General features: G+C 36.8%; 1 protein-coding gene across 1 annotated transcript in view; it reads left to right on the forward strand.

The window, feature by feature from the left end:
• The window catches only part of LOC103254083 (utrophin-like), a gene marked incomplete at both ends in the record, with an annotated part of 282,458 nt that overhangs the window by 212,474 nt on the left and 48,516 nt on the right, over nt 1-21,468 (forward strand). The window contains 1 exon segment of the mRNA XM_008052243.1: nt 17,099-17,367. Within this exon segment, the coding sequence (XP_008050434.1) occupies nt 17,099-17,367 (269 nt within the window).

A 21,468-nucleotide genomic window follows, 5' to 3' on the forward strand; every position in this document is an offset into this window, starting at 1 on the left:
CCCCCTGTCCCCTACTCCTTGTCCCATGGCCGGATCAGGGTAGGGGGTGGGTCGCCTGCAACTCAGCACGCGTCAGATCCATCCAAAGTTTGTGCTTTCAGGATATTCCCTCTGGGTCACGATCAGTCTTTGAGTCGTTGATCCCCCAGTCACAGAGATCCTGTTGTTGCTCCGTGGTGAGCGAGTCGGAGCACTTTCCTGCCCCACCTTGAAGATGGTGGTGGAATGCCTCTCTTGTCCTCTTCCGGGACTTTGCCTCTAGACTCCCTCCCCAGCCTCTGCTGCCAGTGCCCTTCCAGGCACTGAAGTGGTGAGGCCAAGCCAGTAGCTGGCAGTCTTTCTCCTGCTGCACCGGTGAGGGAGAGCCTGGGGCAATGTTTCTCCCTGCTGCTTTTGTTCATTAAAAAAATAATAATGGCTCTTAGCTTCTGTGACCTGGGAAGAGCCAGGGATGTAGAGAAGCTGCAGCACCAGCTGTTGCACCAGGGGCCTGGCCACTTGCTCACAAGCCCCCAGTTAGACAGTCTCTCCCACCATTTTCTTCCCAGGGAGGGTTTGTTGATTAAAAAAAAAAGAAAGAAAGAAAAGGAAAAGAAAATGGCACTCGGCTTCTGCATCCCAGGAATCACTAGGGTCCAAGCCCAGCAACTGTGGCACCAACCACTGCACCAGGAGAGCCCTGGCTGCTAGCTCCCTAGCCCCCATTCAGTCAGCCACTCACACACCCATTCGCTCACCAGCAAGTACACAAAATTTTCTTTTTTTTTTTCTTTTTTGTTTAAATATTCCATACACTCACTCACTGACACAGGGATTCGCATAGTCCAACTGGCTGGGCCGCCATCTTCCCAACCTCTCTCAAAACTGATATTATGAACAGTAGATGGACAATTGGGTTATTGACTTTTAAGATGAAATGGAAATAAACCACAACTTTTCTATTAATAGTAACAACGATTACGTTCAGGAATGAGGGTTGGCCATGCTGGGGAGCCAGGATTCTCAGAGGAGCAGCTCAGCCATGAGGAAAGAGCCTCTGGGTCTCAGGGACAGTCCAGCCTTGAGATGAAAGTTAGTACCTGAGCAGGAGGCAGGTTGAGGCGCTTTTATGTACTATATGCTTCAAATTACAGAGGACCTAGAAAGTCAGGCAAGACATTTTTACATCATATAGCAAGACAGAAGGTGCTAGTAAGTACAGTTTTGTTTTGTTTTTCTTAAGCTTGGGAGAAAAATAAGTTCACTTGTCTCACCTTACCTGATTTAAAGTCTACCTTAAATCTATTTGTCTTATCTCTTTGCTTCACCAGTACTTTGCCGAGAGTTTATAATAAGCTCTTTGATAACAGTACAAAGTACTGTTGTATACTAAAGTTTTTCCATAGATTCTTCTCAGTGCCCAGTCATTTAAGTGTTAAAAAGAGATTGCTTTTTGAGTCCTTATTTTACTATTCCATTCAGAATGTTTCTAAGCCCCAATTTCAAATACTACATTGGGAGACAAGAAAAAAAGTCATGTCAATATAACGTTTTTGTTTGTTTTTTGTTTTTGTTTTTATTTGGATTCTCACTCTGTCACCCACGCTGGAGTGCAGTGGCACGCTCACAGCCACCGCAGCCTCCACCTGCTGGACTCAGGCAATCCTTCCACCTCAGCCTTGCAAGTTGCTGGAACCACAGGTGTGTGCCACCATGCCTGGCTAATTTTTTGATTTATTGTAGAGATGAGGTCTTGCCAAGTTGCCCAGGCTGGCCTCAAACCCTTGAGCTCAGGTAATCCTCTTGTCTCCACTTCCCAAAGCGCTGGGATTACAGGTGCAAGCTACCACACCTGTTTCTTTCTTTCTTTCTTTTTTTTAAAAATGATTTGCAATTCTCATGCTCTTTCCTTTCCTGATACTATTTTTTGTAATGCTGGCTTATTTTATCTGCTGCTAAAAGTAAAATAAATAAAATTATCTATAATAGTTTTTATACTTTTGTTGTTTTCCATGACATATACAGTTGCTCTTAGAAATAGTGAGCATTGGAACATAAGTTATCCTGTGTAATCCTTAATTACTCAATGGAGGGATCAAAGCAAAGTGAAATCATGTTGGTTTTTTTTAGTTCTATTTAATATGCATTTTTAAGCATACTATGTGTACCGCACTGTAGGGGCATAGCAGGATAGATCCATCTCTTTACTTTTAAGTAACTATTCCAGAAAACTCTTTTCTCCATGATTTTTCACTCCAATGCCTTTTTTCCCTCAGCTCCTTCTAAAATTTTTCTACAATAAATCACAAAATTATTTTATAGTGTTGAATGTATTTTAAAATATTTTTAAATTACTGCTAATATTACTGCCCTGCATTAGTTCCTTGCTTACCAGTCTTTTTTGGTAGTCCTATTCCAGTAGGTTTTTAATTGGTACCTCTCATTAACATAGACACTAGAATGAACAATTGAAAGTACAGACCCAGCATTAGTTCTCCTAGTTTGAAAACTGCTTGTAGGCCCTAGAATGGGATCTGAATTCTTCCATGTGGACAGAAGGCTGGGTGGTGATTTGGCCTGTTTTTCCATCCAGTCCCACCTCATGCTTCTCTCTGCTCCACACATGATGTTCGTTGAACAACAAATATCTCCCGCTGTTCTGCAGGTAGTGGTCTTCTGTGCTGGTTTTTCTGCAAGTTCCTCTGACCTGATTTCCAACTCTTGCCTTGGTTTCCCACATAGCTCCTGTTCATCCTCCTGGTTCCACTCCAACTTTATGTCTTCCTGGTCTCTTTCCTGTCCTGAGCTCTCTTTCTTTTTTTTTTTCAATAAACGTATTTTTTATTTTAAAATTGTGGGGTACAGTTAAGGGTTAGTTATACAAATATGTATCGTTCAGGCACCCTTGTTGATAAGGGTTGTCTCCCCGTCCCCAGACAGATATTGACCACTGTTAATCCCACCTCCCTACCCTTCCCTATCCCCCCCAGAGTTTCCCACCACTGTCAATCCTTTTCTTATAGTATTATGATAGATGTTCAAGGTTCACTATATGAGTGAGAACATGTGATACTCAGATCTTTGTTTCTGTGAGAGATCACTCAGTATTGTAGACTCTAGCTCCATCCAGGTTGCTGCGAAATTCATGGTTTTGTTCTTTTTTATGACTGTGTAGTATTCCATTGTGTATATGTACCACATTTTTTTAATCCAGTCCTCTTTTGATGGACAGCATGGTTGCTTCCAGGTTCTTGCTATTGTGAACAATGCTGCGATAAACATATGTGTGCAGGTATCTTTTTGATAGAGTGATTTGAGTTCTTCAGGGTATATTTCCAGCAGGGGGATTGCGGGGTCATATGGGAGGTTGATACTTAGAACTTGTAGGAATCGCCACACTGCTTTCCACAGAGGTTGCACTGGTTTACTGAACTCCCTTTCATGATTCCCTGATACCCTGTTGTCTCTCTCACTGTTTCCAATGTCTGTGTCCCAAGTTCAGCCCTTCTCTCTTCCTTAGTTACCATTCTCATTGATGGAGAATCTCAGAGTGTAAAAAAATAATCTGAGCAGCCAAGGTAGGTCTTGCATGGAAAACATAATGCAGACCCTATTATTAGCTCATGAGAAATCATTCAAGTACTCTTTCAGAGGTATTAACTTTTACTTTTGACACTGTTGTAACTAGTTGAATTTGATGTCTAGTGAATTATAGGTAAGTAGCAAAATGAAATGACAGAACAAGGACAAAAGTTGATGGTGAGAAATGACTCTGGCAGTCTGATAGCAATGAGAAGAAAAAAATTATAAAAGGATATGTGAAAATTCTAAAATAAAACAAACCCATGTATTCTCTGGGGGCTTTTAACAATAAAAGAAAACTGAACCCATGAATTATGGTTTGTTTATTTTAAAGGCAGAATATAAATCAGTTAAGAGAAGGCATGGGAATTTATATTTTATTTTAGCGAATTTTCTTCCAAAATGGTATCTATAAAAAAATAGAGTTAAATAGGTGAAATGTAGATGTCTGGAAAACCTAGCTTCCCAGAGCAACTCATTCTGCTTGTAAGTGGCTATTAAGGAAATATGATTTTTAACTGAGCTAAAATTATCTAAATAGTTATAGAAATTTTACAACATTCACAACTTTGTCAGTAGTTTCCTTGTCTTGTTTGAACAATATGGAAATACTTAATTTTATTTCATCTGTATCATGTCAGTATGTAATTTTTTCTTTTATGCAGTCGAATTGTTTTTCATTTGATTTTAATCCCCAGATTGTATCTATTAAAAAGCAGCATAGTAGAACAATTAATCTCTTATCAAATTCGCATTGCTTTTTGTACATTTCATACTACTTTTATATTCATTCTTCTGTCACTTTCATATTCAGTGAGTTGGGCATATCATACAGTATGCTTTTTAAAAATAAAACCACAAAGGCCAAGAAGTTAGCATGCTGCTGCCCAAGGTCATCCAGTTAATGCAAGATAGATGCAGGAACAGAGCACTAAGTTACCATGTCAGTGAGTTTTCTTAAATCCTGGATTTGGCTGGCTTTGGACTCATCCCTTCTATTTTATCTCCTCTATCTCTGTGTGTTGATGGGTCATCTAGCCACTGACCTCCTAGTTCCTCTCTTGACTCTCAATGCCTAGAGCCTCTTACCATTGTATCCATGTTTTTCCGGTTTCTCCCTTGTGCGGCTAACTTTTTCTTGCTGTTCACAGTCCCAGATCTGAATTCCTGTGAACATCAAACTGCTGCATGATGAAAATGAAAGACATCTGTCGTTGGCCTTAGTCCACCCCCAGCCCAAAACCCTTGGAGAGAATCAAGGAATACTTGTGCTTGCTCTCCTGTTCATTATCCTCAGCTCACTTTATTTTTTTATTTTATTTTTTGTGAGTTGGAGTCTCACTCTGTCGCCCAGACTGGAGTGCAGTGGCCGCTCCCGGCCACCGCAGCCTCGACCAGCTGGGCTCCGGCGATCCTTCCGCCTCAGCCTTCCGAGTAGCCGGAATTACAGTCACGTGCTACCACGCCCGGCTGATTTTTTTATTTACTGTAGAGATGAAGTCTTGCCTGCCCAGGCAGGTCTCGAACCCGCGGTCTCAGGCAATCCACTCACCTCAGCCTCCCAAAGGCGCAGGATTACAGGCTGAGCCACTGAGCCTGGCTCAGCTCATTTTAAAAGTCAAATTTGCGCAGGGTAGTTAGAGCCTTCAGTCTGTATCCCTCTCTGCACACACATACAGATAGGAAGATAGACATATCTCCCCATCCCCACCCACACACCCCTGTGTATCTTATGATTTAAAGGTAAGGTATCAATCACTAAATAAAACTTCTTCTTTTTTTTTTAATCAATATTTTTTATTATGATGTTGTGGGGTACAGTTAAGGGTTAGGTATACAATTACGTTTCATTCAGGCACCCTGTTGATAAGTGGTGTTTCCCTGTCCCCAGACAGATATTTGCTACTGTTAATCCCATCTCCCCCCCACAGTTTCCCAGTACCGTCAGTCATTTTCTTATAGTATACATTGGATGTTCAAGGTTCATTATATGAGTGAGAACATGTGATACTAGGATCTTTGTTTCTGTGAGAGGTCACTCAGTATTATAGACTCTAGTTCCATCCAGGTTGCTGCGAAATTCATGATTTTGTTCTTTTTTATGGCTGCGTAGTATTCCATCGTGTATATGTACCCCGTTTTTTAAATCCAGTCCTCTTTTGATGGGCAGCATGGTTGCTTCCAGGTTCTTGCTATTGTGAACAACGCTGCGATAAACATACGTGTGCAGGTACCTTTTTTATAGAGTGATTTGAGTTCTTCAGGATATATTCCCAGTAGGGGGATTGCAGGGTCATATGGGAGGTTGATATTTAGAGCTTTTAGGAATCGCCACACTGCTTTCCACAGAGGTTGCACTAGTTTACACTCCCACCAACAGTGTAAGAGTGTTCTCTTTTCGCCACACCTTCTCCAGCAACTATTATTTTCTGAGTTATTGATAATTGCCATTTTGACTGGAGTTAGGTGGTATCTCAGTGTGGTTTTGATTTGCATCTCCCTGATGATTAGTGAGGTTAAACATTTCTTCATGTGTCTGTTGGCTGCTCGGTTGTCTTATAAACAAAACTTCTTAGCGATTTTATTGGATATTTCATTTCTAAACATGTTTAGAAAATGTATACAATTCATTGCATGTGTATGTATTATCCCCTGCTTTTCATTTAAGACTAAAGAAAAAAAATTACATTATTTTGTTCACAAATTTCCCTAGGAATCTTCTTTAAAAATTACTTCAGTCAAAGCATTACTGTTACTACAACTATTTTTTTATTTAGGTTGCCTTGATGTGATTTCTGTCTACCTGATACAGCCAATTTTGCTTCATTTAAGTGCTATTTCATCAAATAATCACAGAAAAAAAACTGTTACTTATTTTAGTGTGTTCATATTTGTTACTTGTATGTGGTGGGTATAGCTGTGTGTGTATGCATACACAATATTATGTAATTGTATATGAATGTATCTGTGATTCCTTGTTAATAATAATCTTTTCAGATAAAATTATATAGATGGATTAATGTTTTCCTCATTGGTCCATTGACAGCTGGCTATGTATATTTAGTAGTATTTAATATTTTAACTTGGTATAATGTTTTCTTTTCATTTGTAAATGTTTCATCATATTTTAGAAAGTTAAGTATTAAGAGTATTTCTCTTCTCTGCGAAGTGTCATTTATTTTTTGCTATGAATATAACAAATAAGATATAAATGACATTTTCAGTCTACAATGTCAGTCTATTTTATGCCAGTTTTAGCAAACTTGTATAAATAAAATTTCATGATCATTAGACTGGGCACAGTGGCTCCTGCCTGTAATCCCAGCACGTTGGGAGGCTGAGGCAGGAGGATTAATTGAGCCTAGGAATTCGAGACCAGCCTGGGCTGCATAGTGAGACCTATACAGAGACCTATGTCTCTACAAAAAAAAAAAAAAAAAAAAAAATTAGCCAGTCATGGTGGCATACACCTGTAGTCCCAGCTACTTAGGAGGCTGACACAGAAGGATCACCTATGCCTAGATGGCCGAGGATGCAGTGAGCTGTTGTGTGCTGTTGCACTCCAGCCTGAGTGACAGAGTGAGACCCTGATTAAAAAAAAAAACTGTGATCATTAGATGCAAATGTGAAGTTGCCTTATAGTTAGTAGAAATTACTTTTAAACTAATTCTCTGTATCACTTAAGGTTATATATATTTCTGTATCTAATACAAATTCTCTATATAACTTAAGGTTATATATTTTTTGTATCTAATAGTATGAGACCAAATTACATATCACCTAATATAAGAAATTAGGCTAGTAAAACTCATGGGTGTTTTTTCCCAGTACTGTTTTGCTTTCCTAATAACAGCTTTATTAATTGGAACCCCATTCATTGTAACTGACAGATTCTAGCTTCCATAAATACAGGCATGAGGAGGAAGATATTGGCCCCCACAACTAAGCCACAGGAGGCTGGGACACAGATAGCCGCAGGGACTGGAATGCCACCCAGAAGCTTTTCCTCCATGTCTTTGTCTCTGCCTCTCTGTACAAGTTTTTATTTTCTTACTTTTTCTATGATCTTGTATCTTATGACCTAGAAAAGCTACTCCTTCTTTAGGCCCAGAACATGCCAGGAGAGGGCTCTGATGGGCTCGAGGAACAAGGGGCTCAAGGTCTGCTTGGATTGGCAGACCCTTTTTTATAAATACAGTGCTAAATGGAGGAAGAATCAATTCCCCCAAAAGAAAGGGGAAGTGAGAAATGTTAATGAACATAGGTGTTCATAGCAAAGCCAGCACTTAACAGATATTGACAATGTGCCAGGCACTGCACCAAGAACCTAAGTGCCTTATTTCGTGTACAACTCATAATTACTCTTTGAGGTTTGACTATTAAGTACCCATTTGGCATATGAAGAAACTGAGAGTTTGAGAGGTTTAGAAACACATGTGTAAGAGCCGAAATGGAAACCAAAGTTTAAGTCACAAAACCTGATGCTTTTAGCCAACACAGCGTACTGTTTTAACTACCTAAATTGTCATCAACATATGCATATATTCAATAGAAACAAGATTTTATCTTCTGTATTCTTTCTTCCCCTTGACCTTCCAGGATAGATATGTTCTTGTACTTTAAAAAAAATTCACACAATAATTAAATATTTTTATAACTCTTTGCTTTTCCCTTTATTGTTGCTTTTTCTTTACTGAAATATCACACTGCAAAATGGAATCACATACAGTTCACTGATTTCCTAACACTGAGAAAGATGGTGTTTAGGCAGCATTAGACTTTGTCTTTTTAATTTTCTTATGAAAAGTTGAAGTACAAGTAATTACTTTCAGGCTTACAGACCAGGACAATAATTTAATTAGCTTTTCAATTCCAAATTAGATTAGTAAGTTGTAATGCATGAAAAAGCACAGAAAAATATAATGTTACTTTCTTTTCCAGTGTTCTTAACTACAGAGCAACAATGTGATCCTTCACAAATTAGAGTTCTATAATATCTGTATAGATATAATGAATCTAGTTTTCAATTTTTCTAAAATACACTGAGCCAGCTGAATAAGATCATCGATTGGATAAAAATTTGAAAACTTTTTTATGCTAATGCGTATCACAGTAATGAAATCCCACTTAAATACACAAATAGCATTCTTGATGAAGAATTATATGGTAAGGGTCAGTTTGATGGACACAACATTTTCAATTAATTGTTTACCATCTGTCATATTCTTTAATCAGTGTTGCAACCATCCATAAATCACATTTGCCTCATTAAAAAAAGATGGCAGTAGTTGATATATATGTATTTTATCATAATCAGCGTCTGGGCGCTTACTTTCTGATTAAACCATAAAGGATTGGAGGTTACTAAGCTCTTTTAATGTGGTAGTATACTTGTTTTCTGTTATTGTTGTTGTTCTTAGTAGAAAGTTAGAGTCCTCCAAGACTGAATTAGAGGTTTTGCCATTTCTTATCAAGTGAAATCCTAGCAAAAGCATAAATGATATTTATCACTTGTTTTGGCAGCACATAAAGTAAGTCATAGTTAACTTACAAGAATGGCAAAGCATGGGTAGAAAGCTCCTGACTTCTTTGTAGCTTGATCAATCATAAGCTGCTGTGTTTAGCCAGGAAGCAGCCTGGGGAGAGATGGGCAGTCCTGTGGCAAGAAATAAGAGACTTTGAGTCTCAGATTCCCATCCTTTGATTCTTGATAGAGAAAGGGAGATTTTTCTTTCTTTCTTTCTTTCCTTGTGAAAGATATTATGCAGAGTTATTTTATTCATTTAACAGGTACTTATTGCATGTCTACCATTTGAAAGGGGTGTTCTAGGTTCTGGGGATACAGCAGTCGACAAAACAGATATCCTTGCCCTCCTGAGACATTGTCAGCATTTCATCCCCCTTTCAGTTCCACTTGCCTGTCCCCAGTGACCTGTCTACTGATGTCCATCACATATAAACTAACTTGAATAAATTGCAAAACTGCCATTGTGATACAGAAATTCAGGGAATATTCAGTTGCAGAAAGTTGAAAGTTAGATCCCAGGTTGCTTAGCAGGCCCTGGCTGTTTGTTCTAATATGTCTGTGCTGTTCCTGCTCATTTTCCTGGAGGGTCATCTGATTAATGGTCGGCCCTTGCTTCTTCCTCCCCTCAACACTTTACTTTAGTCCAGGAAGAGTAAAACCTGAATGTGTTTAGACTCAGTACTATCTCCTTTGACTTCTGGTTAGAGGTACCATTTATACCCCTCCACATTGTAGTCTGTGTTCCTCTCCATTTGTTTCCCCTCTTTTAATATCTTGCATTTAATATTTTTGGAGGATACTCCCTAAATCTCTTTGCTTTCAAAGTGTCAATGGTCCCTAAATTTATCTATGTTCTCTGACTAACTTTTTTTTTTAAGGATTTGAGAATTGCCTTGGCAGCAGGGATGGGTCTCTATCATCTTTATCATACCCCTGTTGAAAAATTTAGACTACACATTAGCATGTTAATCCACTCTGAGTAGCCTCTTGTTGTCATCTTTATAACTTGTTCGATGAACATAATTAGAAACATTAATCAGCCATGGCGCTTGATCATGTCCTTGCAATCTGGTTCATAATGAGTTGTTGCCATCAGTCAGACTACACACTAGGCAAGGAGCAGGGTCCTCTCAAACACTGATTAAACACTTCAGAAAGAGTAAGTTAATCTTAATAATGTAATCAGAAAATTTGGGAAGAGTGTCTTTCCCAATATTTTAATCAGAAATGTCTTTTGGTTCTGAAGAGACGTAGAGAGTGAGAAAGAAATGAGAGGAGGGTTAAGAGAGAGACAGAGAGTGAGAGAGAGCAAGTCATGTGTTTTCGCTCGAATTCTTTTTTTTTTTTTGAGTTGGAGTCTCACTCGGTCGCCCAGACTGGAGTGCAGTGGCCGCTCCCAGCCACCGCAGCCTCACCTGCTTGGCTTCAGCGATCCTTCCGGCTCAGCCTTCCGAGTAGCCGGAATTACAGGCATGCGCTGCCACACCCGGCTGATTTTTTGATTTATTGTAAAGATGAGGTCTCGCTGCCCAGGCGGGTCTCAATCCCGCGGGCTCAGGCAATCCACTCACCTCAGCCTCCCAAAGGCGCAGGATTACAGGCTGAGCCACTGAGCCTGGCGGCTCGAATTCTTGTTGGCTAATCAACCTGGCTTGCTTATGTGAAAAACTCTGGAAATAGCCCTACCACCTAGACTTAGTAATAAATTAATAAAAAGAATGGAGGAAATTTACCTTCCTGGAGGGCATACTGTCTGCCAGACATGTGCAAGTAGCTTTGTAGATGTTAACTGAGGTCCAAAGAGCTAAGGAATATATCTAGGATTACATAACTAGTTAGTATTGGAACTGGCTTACAAACATAATCTTTTATTGCGCCAAATTGTCCAGCAGTAAAAATGCTAGTTGTGAATTTATTTTTCCTTATTTGTTTGCCTTAATATTTCTTTTTCATCTTTTGGTGGACTATAGCAATAATATCATAGATACATGCAAACAAGCAAATAGCACATGTAAGATATCACTTTATAAGGTTTACTCTTTTCTTTTTCACAATAACTTTTTGTAAATGCTTTATATGGATGTGAGAAGGAAGAAGAAAAGGTAAGTGAAAAGAATCCACTTAAAATTATGAAGTTGAATATTCTCAATAAAAAGTAAAGCTAAAAATTCCTTTTGGTTTAGCCCAATTCAGTAATTATATACTGAGGACATGGCACTCCCTAGACTGGGCGCTACAAAACCAAGATGGAAAGAAATAAAATTTATGGCTTTAAAATCTAAGAACAAAAACATCACAATGGAGGTTATAAGTGTCAATATCATAATTGAGAAAGAAAATATGATAAACATGGGTAATCTTTATTAAAAACAATACTGGGCTGATTCTAATAAGTTTCTACCATTGTTTTATAGAGAAACATAGTTTCATTTTTAAAATTTGAACAAGTTTTTACATAAGGACTCAGAGAGATTTTCTTTTCCTCTACTATTAAGATTTCTTTGAGGGATAGAGAGACCCACCCTTTCTTACATAATTGAACTGAAGTAAAATAGACTCTTGAAATAAAGTATGTTCCTAGCATGAGAAAATAAGGCTCCCAATTGATAAAACTGGGCTGATAAAAAGTAGTTTTCCTTGGAGCAGTGGGCACCATGTCAGCAGGACTGATTCCAAATCCTCGTGTGTGTTCCTGGTCCAGGTTTCTCTTTTCACCAGCATTCCAGTTGACTATATTAAGTCTTCCCCCTCTCATGGCATAGAGAGGAGCATGGCATAAATACCCAACTATTAAGTTGCATATTTGAATAAATAATGGTAATTGGACAAGAGTAAAACTTTAGGATTGATCTTTCCTTTCTCCTTCCTTCCTTTTTCTTCTTCCTGTTTTTCTTTCTAAAAGGTAGCTATCTTTTCTTCCTTAAATGTCTTTGTAACACAATAAATAAGTTGCTATTTTAAAATCATAAAATATAAATATAAAATAAGTGTCATATTTATAATGTATAATATGTTTTGATGGGGTCCAGCCCCTTTGCCAGGTCGTGAGATCTCCTGAAGGAGAGACGGATAGGCAAAAGACGAAAATATTATACTCAGACACCTGCTTCCTGAACAGATGACCATTTAATGTTAGTTAACACAGAGCTTTTATACCATCCATAAAGGGGCAAGACAAAGAAAATTCCTTCACGTACATATGCTTTAAAAGTTCCCACCATCTAGCGGTCTTTAGAAGAAATGAATAAGACAAAAACACTATCTACTTTCAGGTAATGAGTCTTGAGATAAGTGTAAAAGGAGTTTCACTTAAACTAAACATAATGCATACAAGGTTTACTTTGACTGCGGTTCCACATCACTTGTTTAATTAAAAAAAGTCTTAAAATCACTAATACAAAACTATAGATTGTACCTAGTGATAGTAGGAATATGAAGCCCATTAACTTGACCAAACAACAGTGGCTAGCATTTAAAGAATAACTATGAAAGTCACTTACTGTGAAGATACATACACTAATCTTTACTCTGAATAAACATATAAAGTGAACTAAACATGATGAAATAAAACTAACACAACTAAAATTATTATGGTTGCATAATTGCCAATGATCTAAGTTTAGGATAATGGTGATTTGGCTGTTTTCCCTTATGTTTGGGAACCTCTTGGAAGACATCTTTGTCTTAAGATAGGCACTGGAGCAATTATTATCATCTTTGAGGCACCAATTTTATCATTGTGTGAACTTAAACTTATGAACTTAAAACAATCTTCAAAGTAGCTATAAAACACTAAACTATAGCACTAAAACTTAATTAATGACACAAAGTAAAAACCTTGTTAAACATGACCAGAGCCTAATAATTTTTGTCAACCCTCATACATATGTATATTGATTATATAAACTTGTATGATATTACATTTACCAATTATGATTAATACATGGATAAAACAATTATCATGTCTAGAATAGCACTGCCAGCAACTTTCTTCAAAAGAGTCCCAAATTACAGTCCTTGAAGTGCTTCAAGAAAGTTCCCAGGTGCACGGTTCTTCATGTAGCAGTTCTCTTTTTGGGCTTTTACGACCTTCAAAGCTTTTGTAATCGCCTTTCTTGTCCAGGTGTCTTCGTTACTTTTCTCTTATCCTGCAGTGTTTATTTCTAAAGAAAACTCAAAAGAAGCTTCTAATGACATTTCCCAGGCCCCCAAGGTTGCTTTCTGTATTTAGTTAATTATCATAAAAGTATCTAATTAGTATATTATGAATTCAGTGAAAACTCACTCTATAATTGTTTACTTAAAATTTAACTATAGAATTAAGTAAAAACCTTAACGATTAATCTTTATCCTAAGTCTGAGAAGACAGTGTTATAAATCACCTTCATAACTCCTAGATAAGTGTTAGAACTTATAATGAGCTCATAATGAACTTACCATAAACTTGTACTTCTAAAAAACCTTATGTCTGAACACTAAGCTGCATAATTCTAAATCAAATAAGGAGTGAATATACTAATATCATTTTTTTATTCAAGCAATATTTAGTAACTTATAACCAAGTGAAAGAAAGCATTCTTGATGTGCTTCAGAGTTTAACCCTTGCATATGTTAGAAAAGGCCAAGTGGCATAGTGGGAAAATGAACCATGACATTCTCAGGTTAGGTGTGAGTACTTTGCATAAACATGCCATTTTCTTCTTCCACGACTGCACAGAATTTCTTCAGCCGCATCAAACAGCAAAGGTGGAAGACAGAAGGGCCTCAGCTTCCGAGGCTCGCCCTGCAGCCCAGGGTCTTTGGCCCACCAGGACCCTGTCAATCAGGAGAACCTCCAAGGCCGGCTCCCAACAATGTTTATATAAAATATAAGTAAATAAAATTGTAAAAGATAAAAATTAAGGATAATTTCACTGTCAAAGTTTGTCAGTTAAATGGGGAGACTCAAAGGGAGGAGGACAATTTGATGGGGCACACACACGCATACATACACACACATACACATACACACTTTAGGGAGCAAGTAGGAATGGGACATAGAAGAAACTCTTCTTGTCTCAAACTTGTTAGTAAATTTCTTTGGTTTTATCCTACGATTTCTTCTGTCTCCAGGATTAGACTCTATTTGCCTTTCAAATGCAAATTAGATTACTCCCTTATCACGCAGCTTCATTTGCTCTCTGGCCTCCAATATTTAGTGCTATGCTCTGTGTGGGGTTGACACAAGCATCCGCTGGAGTGGAACTGTCCTGTGAGCTTCAGTTGCATGGACCAGAGATAGGTTGTTAGGTTCATCCTGACAACATTTTAGAACTGCTGGGAAGCCTTGAAGTTATGTCCCACCTTGACCAGCTGAATCTGTATCTTTTGGGGTAGGGCCCGTGATTATCAGCCTTTAAAAACTAACTGTGTAACTAACTAACTAGTTAGCTAACATTCACGGTGGTTTCTAATATGACACCAGAGTTCAGAAACACCGGTTGGGAAGATTCTTAATTCTTGCATGATGACTTTGGAATTTACCACAGAATATCTGTTTAGAAAAATTTGAAGCAATGTCTGTCTTTTGATTCCCAAATGAGAGGATTTTTTGAAAAATGAAATCATTTCTCTATTTTTTCCTGCTTTTTTGATGTTTTAATTTGTTTTTCTATTTTTCACCCCAAATTGTCATAACTTGGTATTTCACATGTTGCCTCTTTTTACATGTTTCACAAAGGCTCTGGAAAGTTTTTGTTTTGTTTTGTATTCTGCTCTATTCTTGGCTTAAAGTATGCATTAAACTGAGATTGTTGTTGCAATAGGAGACAGTTTATTCTGACTCAAATGTGATTAGTTAATATATTTCCTTTCTGGCAAACAGATGGTGAATTGAACATACAGCTTTTCTTCTGAGTAGCTGCTTGAGTGGATATTATATAATAAATACTACAAAAGTACTGCTCAGTCAATAGATGTTATATTAAGGGAAGACAAAAAAGTCAGAGTCAGTGTAAGATGTTTTGTCACAGGACAAAGAAACTGTGGGTCTCCCCTTGTGCTAGGTTATTTAATCACTGACTCAAAAACACTTTTACTTTATCTGAGGAAAATCATCATAATTAAGTTGTCTGTTCTGAAATTGATTTTTTTTTTCTTTTACAATAGTCTGTGCTTAAGATATATCTTTGAAAAAACCCAAGTGACTTTTTAACAAACACAGGTGTTTAATCATAAAAGCTACCATCTCTCCTGAGGCTAAAAATGATTTTTCCGTCTCACACATAGCATTTTATGCTTATATAAAAATATGTTCTATATTTATCATTTTATACATATCTTGAAGGTATAAAAATGCAAATAAGATTTGCCTGTATCATGACATACCTTTTTTCAGGAAGCATTTTTCTTATCCTGACATATTGCATGTTGTAGGATTTTTCTCCAGGCTCCTTGACTTCCTCTCCTGACTGTTACATGGACCTGATTTTCTAAATCACTTATCTTCCATATTTCTCTTATGCTGATATATACAACCTGTCTACCAATTGTGAGGTTTTCTCTTTTTTCCTCAATTCGGTTGCCAAGAGTTTGTTCAAGTCTCTATAGCCTCACATAACACATAATCAGCACAACTCAGTTTTGTGGTTGCTAAACTAGTCCATTTGATTTCCAGAGATTTATTATAATGAAACTGCTTTTAAAGCTAAATATCAATGTCTAGACTTTTCTGGAAATTAGATACACAAACATATGTGTTCTCTCCCCTTTAATTTGACTTTTAATGATATTTGAATAAAGACAGGTAGCCTTTACATTGAGGATGAAAGTTACCATTTAGGAGAGCTTGCTTCAGTTCATCTTACCATGTAGTTCATCTTACAATGAAGTTCAATGAACTTTAGTTCATTTTACAAGTGATTTGGAACATTTTGAGGTGAAATGAAAATTGCTATGTGATTGATATTGAAAGATAAGATGTTATCACAAAGAAAAATTGCTTTTCTGTCTTAAGTTAATTTACTGTTTACCTGCACTGTGTTTCTGACCTGTCTCTGTTTCCTGTGGATAATCTGGATGACACCATTAAACTAGCTAAATAGAAAAGGAGGTATCTACAGGTGTAGAGGGTAGTGAGTCCTCAGGAGTGTTTAGCTCTGCTGAAGATCTTTCTAACCTGCTTTGAGAATGTCCCCCTCTGTGTTTTTTTATATTCCTCTGTCCTTGTCTTGTCAGCTCCCCATCCCTATGTTTCTGACCTTTGGCTTTGAACTTGACTTTGATTTGTGTCTGTATCCTTTGCTTCTCTTCTGGAATCTTGCTCTTCCAGCTCCCACCCTATGCCCTGTCCTTTTGCTTTGCCTGCCCTTTCTGTCTGAAAGTCCAGGTTTACTGTAGACATTTTGGAAGCTTTATTGCTCTCTTTTAGGATGGACCTTGAAACCTTGCTGTCTTCCTGTTGAAATGTTTGTGGACGTGTCACACTTCAGAAAATGCCCTTTATTAAAAATGAACTGCCAAACAACCTCAGGGATAATGACGTACCTAAGATATATTATTGTCTTCAGTTATTTATTTTTAGGGACACAAGAAGTTAATCTTATTTTCTGAGAGTTTTTCTCTATAACTTATAGCTATTCTCTGCTAATTATGCTTACCGTTTCTCTTAAGAACAATGAAATGTAAAATTGTCTTTGGATGTTATAGAACAAACTCTACAGTAAAGAATAATCAGTTTATTTCTTGAGTTGTTACATTTCAGGATTTACAAATATATTAAAATTCAGAAACTCAGGGTCAACTTGTTAATCTGATCAACTGTTTTCTTCTCTATTTGTGTGTATATTTGAGGTAGTAGGGAATTCGTGGATGAAGTATGGAGAAATTTTTTCTTATCCTGGCCAAATTTTATTCTGGAGTAATTTTCTCCATGTACCTTGGTAGCAACTCTTTGAATGGTGATATTCACACTTGGCTATAAAGAATGTATAATCAGACATCTAAATTATGTTTTTTTTTTTTAAATCACAGAATTGACTCCTGAGGAGAGAGCCCAAAAGATTGCCAAAGCCATGCGTAAACAGTCTTCTGAAGTCAAAGAGAAGTGGGAAAGTCTAAATGCCGTTACTAGCAATTGGCAAAAGCAAGTGGACAAGGCGTTGGAGAAACTCAGAGATCTGCAGGGAGCTATGGATGATCTGGATGCTGACATGAAGGAGGCAGAATCCGTGAGGAACGGTTGGAAACCCGTGGGAGACTTACTCATTGACTCGCTGCAGGATCATATTGAAAAAACCATGGTCAGCATCCTTGTCTTTGACAAAGGATTTTTAATAATTTGTTGTTGTTGTTGTTGTTGTTAAATATAGCACAAATAAGGAGAGCCACATGTATAAATTGTTAGAAGGGATTCTTACCAAGCCAACACCACTGCAACCCCCACCCAAGTCGGGAGTCACAACAGATGTTTTCCTTATGTCTCTCACCATCAGAGCCCCCTGCCCACAAATAATCACTAATGTGACTTTTACAATAATTTACTTTGTTTTCCCCAACTGTGCATTCCTAAGCAATATAGAGTAAGTTTAGCTATTATAAAAAATATTTTTAAAGTCTCCTTTAATCTCCAGATTTCTTCTCTATTCTTTGGGCTTTTCTTTGCAATTTATTTGTTGAAGAAACAGAATTGTTTGTTTTGTAGTAATTCCCACAGCCTGGAGTTTGCAGAATTGTGTCCATATGGAATAGTCTCCAGGGGCTTCCCTACTCTGTATCTCTTGTAAATTGGTAGTTGGATTTTACAGGTTTAACTCAAAGCACACTGTTTTACTTGGAATTTTCGTCTATAAATTGTATCTCTCTCTTTTTTTTTTTTTTGTCTTTTGAGTTGGAGACTCACTCTGTAGCCAAGGCTGGAGTGCAGTGGCACGCTCATGGTCACTGCAGTCTTGACCTACTGGGCTCAAGTGATCCTTCAGCCTCAACTTTCCAAGTAGCTGGAACTACAGGCGCATGCCACCATGCTCGGATAATATAAATTTTATCTCATTGTCTCAGTTTGTTAATGAAGGCTTAGTCTAGCTATAAATTATTTTTGTAGTTTGGAATTGCCCAAAGTTAAGGATATTAGACATACATTTGGACCTTCTTTGGTTCCCATATTTTAGAACATCTCCATAAAAAGGTTAAAGAAATTCAGGCAATAAAAAATACAAAAAAAAAAAAGGATGTGAGAGTTTGTAGTAGCATAGCAAACTAAACATAGTCATGAATCAAATCAAAGGATAAACCAATGAAAAATTAGAAAGTGTTAGACTGATAGTATCTATCATGAATGGAATTTTTTATTACAAAAGATACATATTTTGTGCACAGACATCAGATAGCTTTGTCTTGTATGTATTTGGCTGAACAGTAAAGAAAAAGAAGGTCTAGGAAGTTAACTAAATATTTAGGTGAATTACATAAGTAAAAATATGTATGAGTAGACACCATCATAATAATAATAGATAGCATTTATTGAGGCTTATTATGTACAAATAACTGTACTTAGCCAGTTTGCATGGATAATCTTCACACCAACCCAGAAAAATAAATATTATTATTATGTTCATGTTACAAATAAAACTGAAGGAAACTGCTCAAATCCACATAGCTAGTAAGTGGTAGAGTTTTCATGATTTTTTTCTTGTTCTCTTTCTTTGCAGAGACCTTTGTCATTCTCTTTGATAAAGGAAATGTTGAATTTGAAGCTTTAGAAGTGAAATATTAAATTTTAAACTTAACATTTTTATTATTAAAAATATATTAGTGTCTGCCATCTTTCAATGCAAATATAAATAGATTCCCAACTACCCTATGGAATTAAAGAGACTTCCTCCAACAATTCTGGTATCCTAAAAAACATTTTCATGGATGAATTTGATTTTAAAATAACCCACTGAAAACAAAGCCATTAGCCTTTCTTTCTTGAAAGTTTCACACTTCTTGTATTCTAATGAATAGTTTTAAATACTGAAAATTTTTTAGTGGTTTACAAAACCTATGTTCTGTTGGAATGAAAAAAAATGCCTCTTGGTTAGAGGAGGAATTTACCCATTTAAATTTGAAAGTATCAGTTTATAGTACAGGATGATTAGTGTTGGGAGAAAAAGGAAGAACTGTTTCTGGGATTTTAAATTACCAAAAGTTTGGAGATTGTTAATCTCACTTTTAATTAAAGGATTTACCTAACTCTACATCCAAATTCTTTTGCTTACATCTCTGCTTAAGCAGAAAACTAGGAAAAATATAATTAATACTTTAATAGAATAGAATAGATGGTAAATTAAAATATTTTGATATATTTTTAGAAAAAAAAACCTCATTTTTTTTGTTTTTATGGTCTGAGTGTGTTAAGGCAATAAGGAACCCTCAAGAAAATTTATCTTTTGTTTTTTTTTCAAGAGCTTCCAAATTAAGGGGATGCTTTACATGTGCTTTAAAGTATGCTCCAAAACTTGACACTATAGTCAGATAAAATATTAATAAATAATAATAAGTACTGATTGTTGCTAAATGTTATTAAATATACCAAAGCAACTGGAAAACAAAATCTTTGGGGATAATGAAATAATTTCAGCTCCTTAAAATTTTTCTCAATCATTCTTTGTGGTAGAATATACACCTTCTGGCAGGAGAGGGTTTGGGATTCATAACTGCTAACAAGGTATTAGCACCTTTGATACTAGCAGATGCTTTGTGTTTTTATAGCAAGGAAGGCCACATAGATTCTTATTCTCTTATAGGAAATTACACTCAAAACAAGATAAATTGGTTCTTTGTACTAGAACATACAGCAGTTTTGAAAACATTTAAAAACGATCTTTATTTCAAGCCCCTTAATTTGGAAGCTCTTGAAAAAAAACAAAAGTTAAACTTTCTTGAGAAAGGTTTCTTATTGCCTTAACACACCCAGACCATAAAAACAACACACAAAGACCTTGTCTGTCAAAGCGTTTTAAAATGTTTTCACGTGTGGCTTATAATTGGAAAACATCATTTTTGTAGAGGAAAAATTTAAACATCTGTATTGCTCTACATGACTCTTAAAATCTGTCTTGAAGTTGCAATCTAATTTTATAAAAAATTGCCTTCTTTGAAATAAAACTGGTTATTATTTAAAATTATAAAAATCTCAGAACATTTTCTAGCTTTTCATTTTTAATTCTTAATGACTAATACATTAAAAATAAGTTGACTTTAAAAGCTGATTACAATGCTTAAGTCCTCCAAGAAACTTGTGGAAAGAATATTAATGTATAAATTAAAATCATGACTGAAGAAACTCTGAAGGATTTAAGTTCTGTAACATTTCTCAAACTGAATCTGAAGGAACCTAGGCCTTTTCTAAGTCCAGACTGGAAAATTCTCTTTACCCATCTTAATCCACACTTCCCTCTATCTTTTTTCCCCCCTTTATTTTAAAGATGTGGGGTACAGTTGAGGGTTAAGTATACATATGTTCATTATGCAAGTACCGTTGTTGATGAGGTGTGCCTATCCCTTCCCTGCCAGTTTCCCTTAACTGCCAATCCCACTCCACCTCCCCTGGAAGTTTCCCACTATTGCCAATCCCTTTGTTATAGTATTATGATAATTGTTCAAGGTCCTCTTATGAATGAGAACATATGGTTCTCTGTTCTTTGTTTCTGTGATAGATCACTGAGTATGATAGACTTAAAATCCATCCAAGTTGCTGCAAAGTCCATATGTTTGTTCTTCTTTGTGACCACATTATATTCCATTGTGTATATGTACCACGTTTTTTTTATCCAGTCCTGCCTTGATGGGCAACATGGTTGGTTCCATGTTTTTGCTCTGGTGAATAGAGCTGCAGCCAACATAGGTGTACAGGTATCTTTATTGTAGAATGATTTGAGTTCCTTCGGGTATATTCCCAATAGGGGAATTGCTGGATCATATGGAAGGTCAATTTCTAATTCTTTCAGATACCACCACACTTGTCTTCCAAAGAGGTAGCACCAGTTTGCATTCCCACCAGCAGTGTAGAAGCGGTGCTTTTTCTCGGCAACCTCGCCAGTATCTGTTGATGGCCATTCTTACTGGGGTTAGGTGGTATCTCAATGTGGTTTTGATTTGCATTTCTCTGATGATGAGTGAGGCTGAGCACTTTTTCATGGTCTGTTGGGTATCCTTATATCTTCTTTTGAGGAGTGTCTATTCATATCTTTTGCCCATTTTTTAATGGGGTTGTTTGCTTTTTTCCTTTCGGCACATTTGAGTTCCTTGTAGATGCTAGACGTCAGGCCTTTGTTGGATATACAGTTGGCAAATATTTCTTCCCATTCTGTGGGCTGTCTCCCTGCTCTTTTGAAGGTTTCTTTTGCTTTGCAGAAGTT

The sequence above is a fragment of the Carlito syrichta genome, unplaced genomic scaffold (assembly GCF_000164805.1).
Source record: "Carlito syrichta isolate Samal-C Ts95f unplaced genomic scaffold, Tarsius_syrichta-2.0.1 Scaffold269186, whole genome shotgun sequence".
In the NCBI taxonomy this organism is placed as follows: domain Eukaryota; kingdom Metazoa; phylum Chordata; class Mammalia; order Primates; family Tarsiidae; genus Carlito; species Carlito syrichta.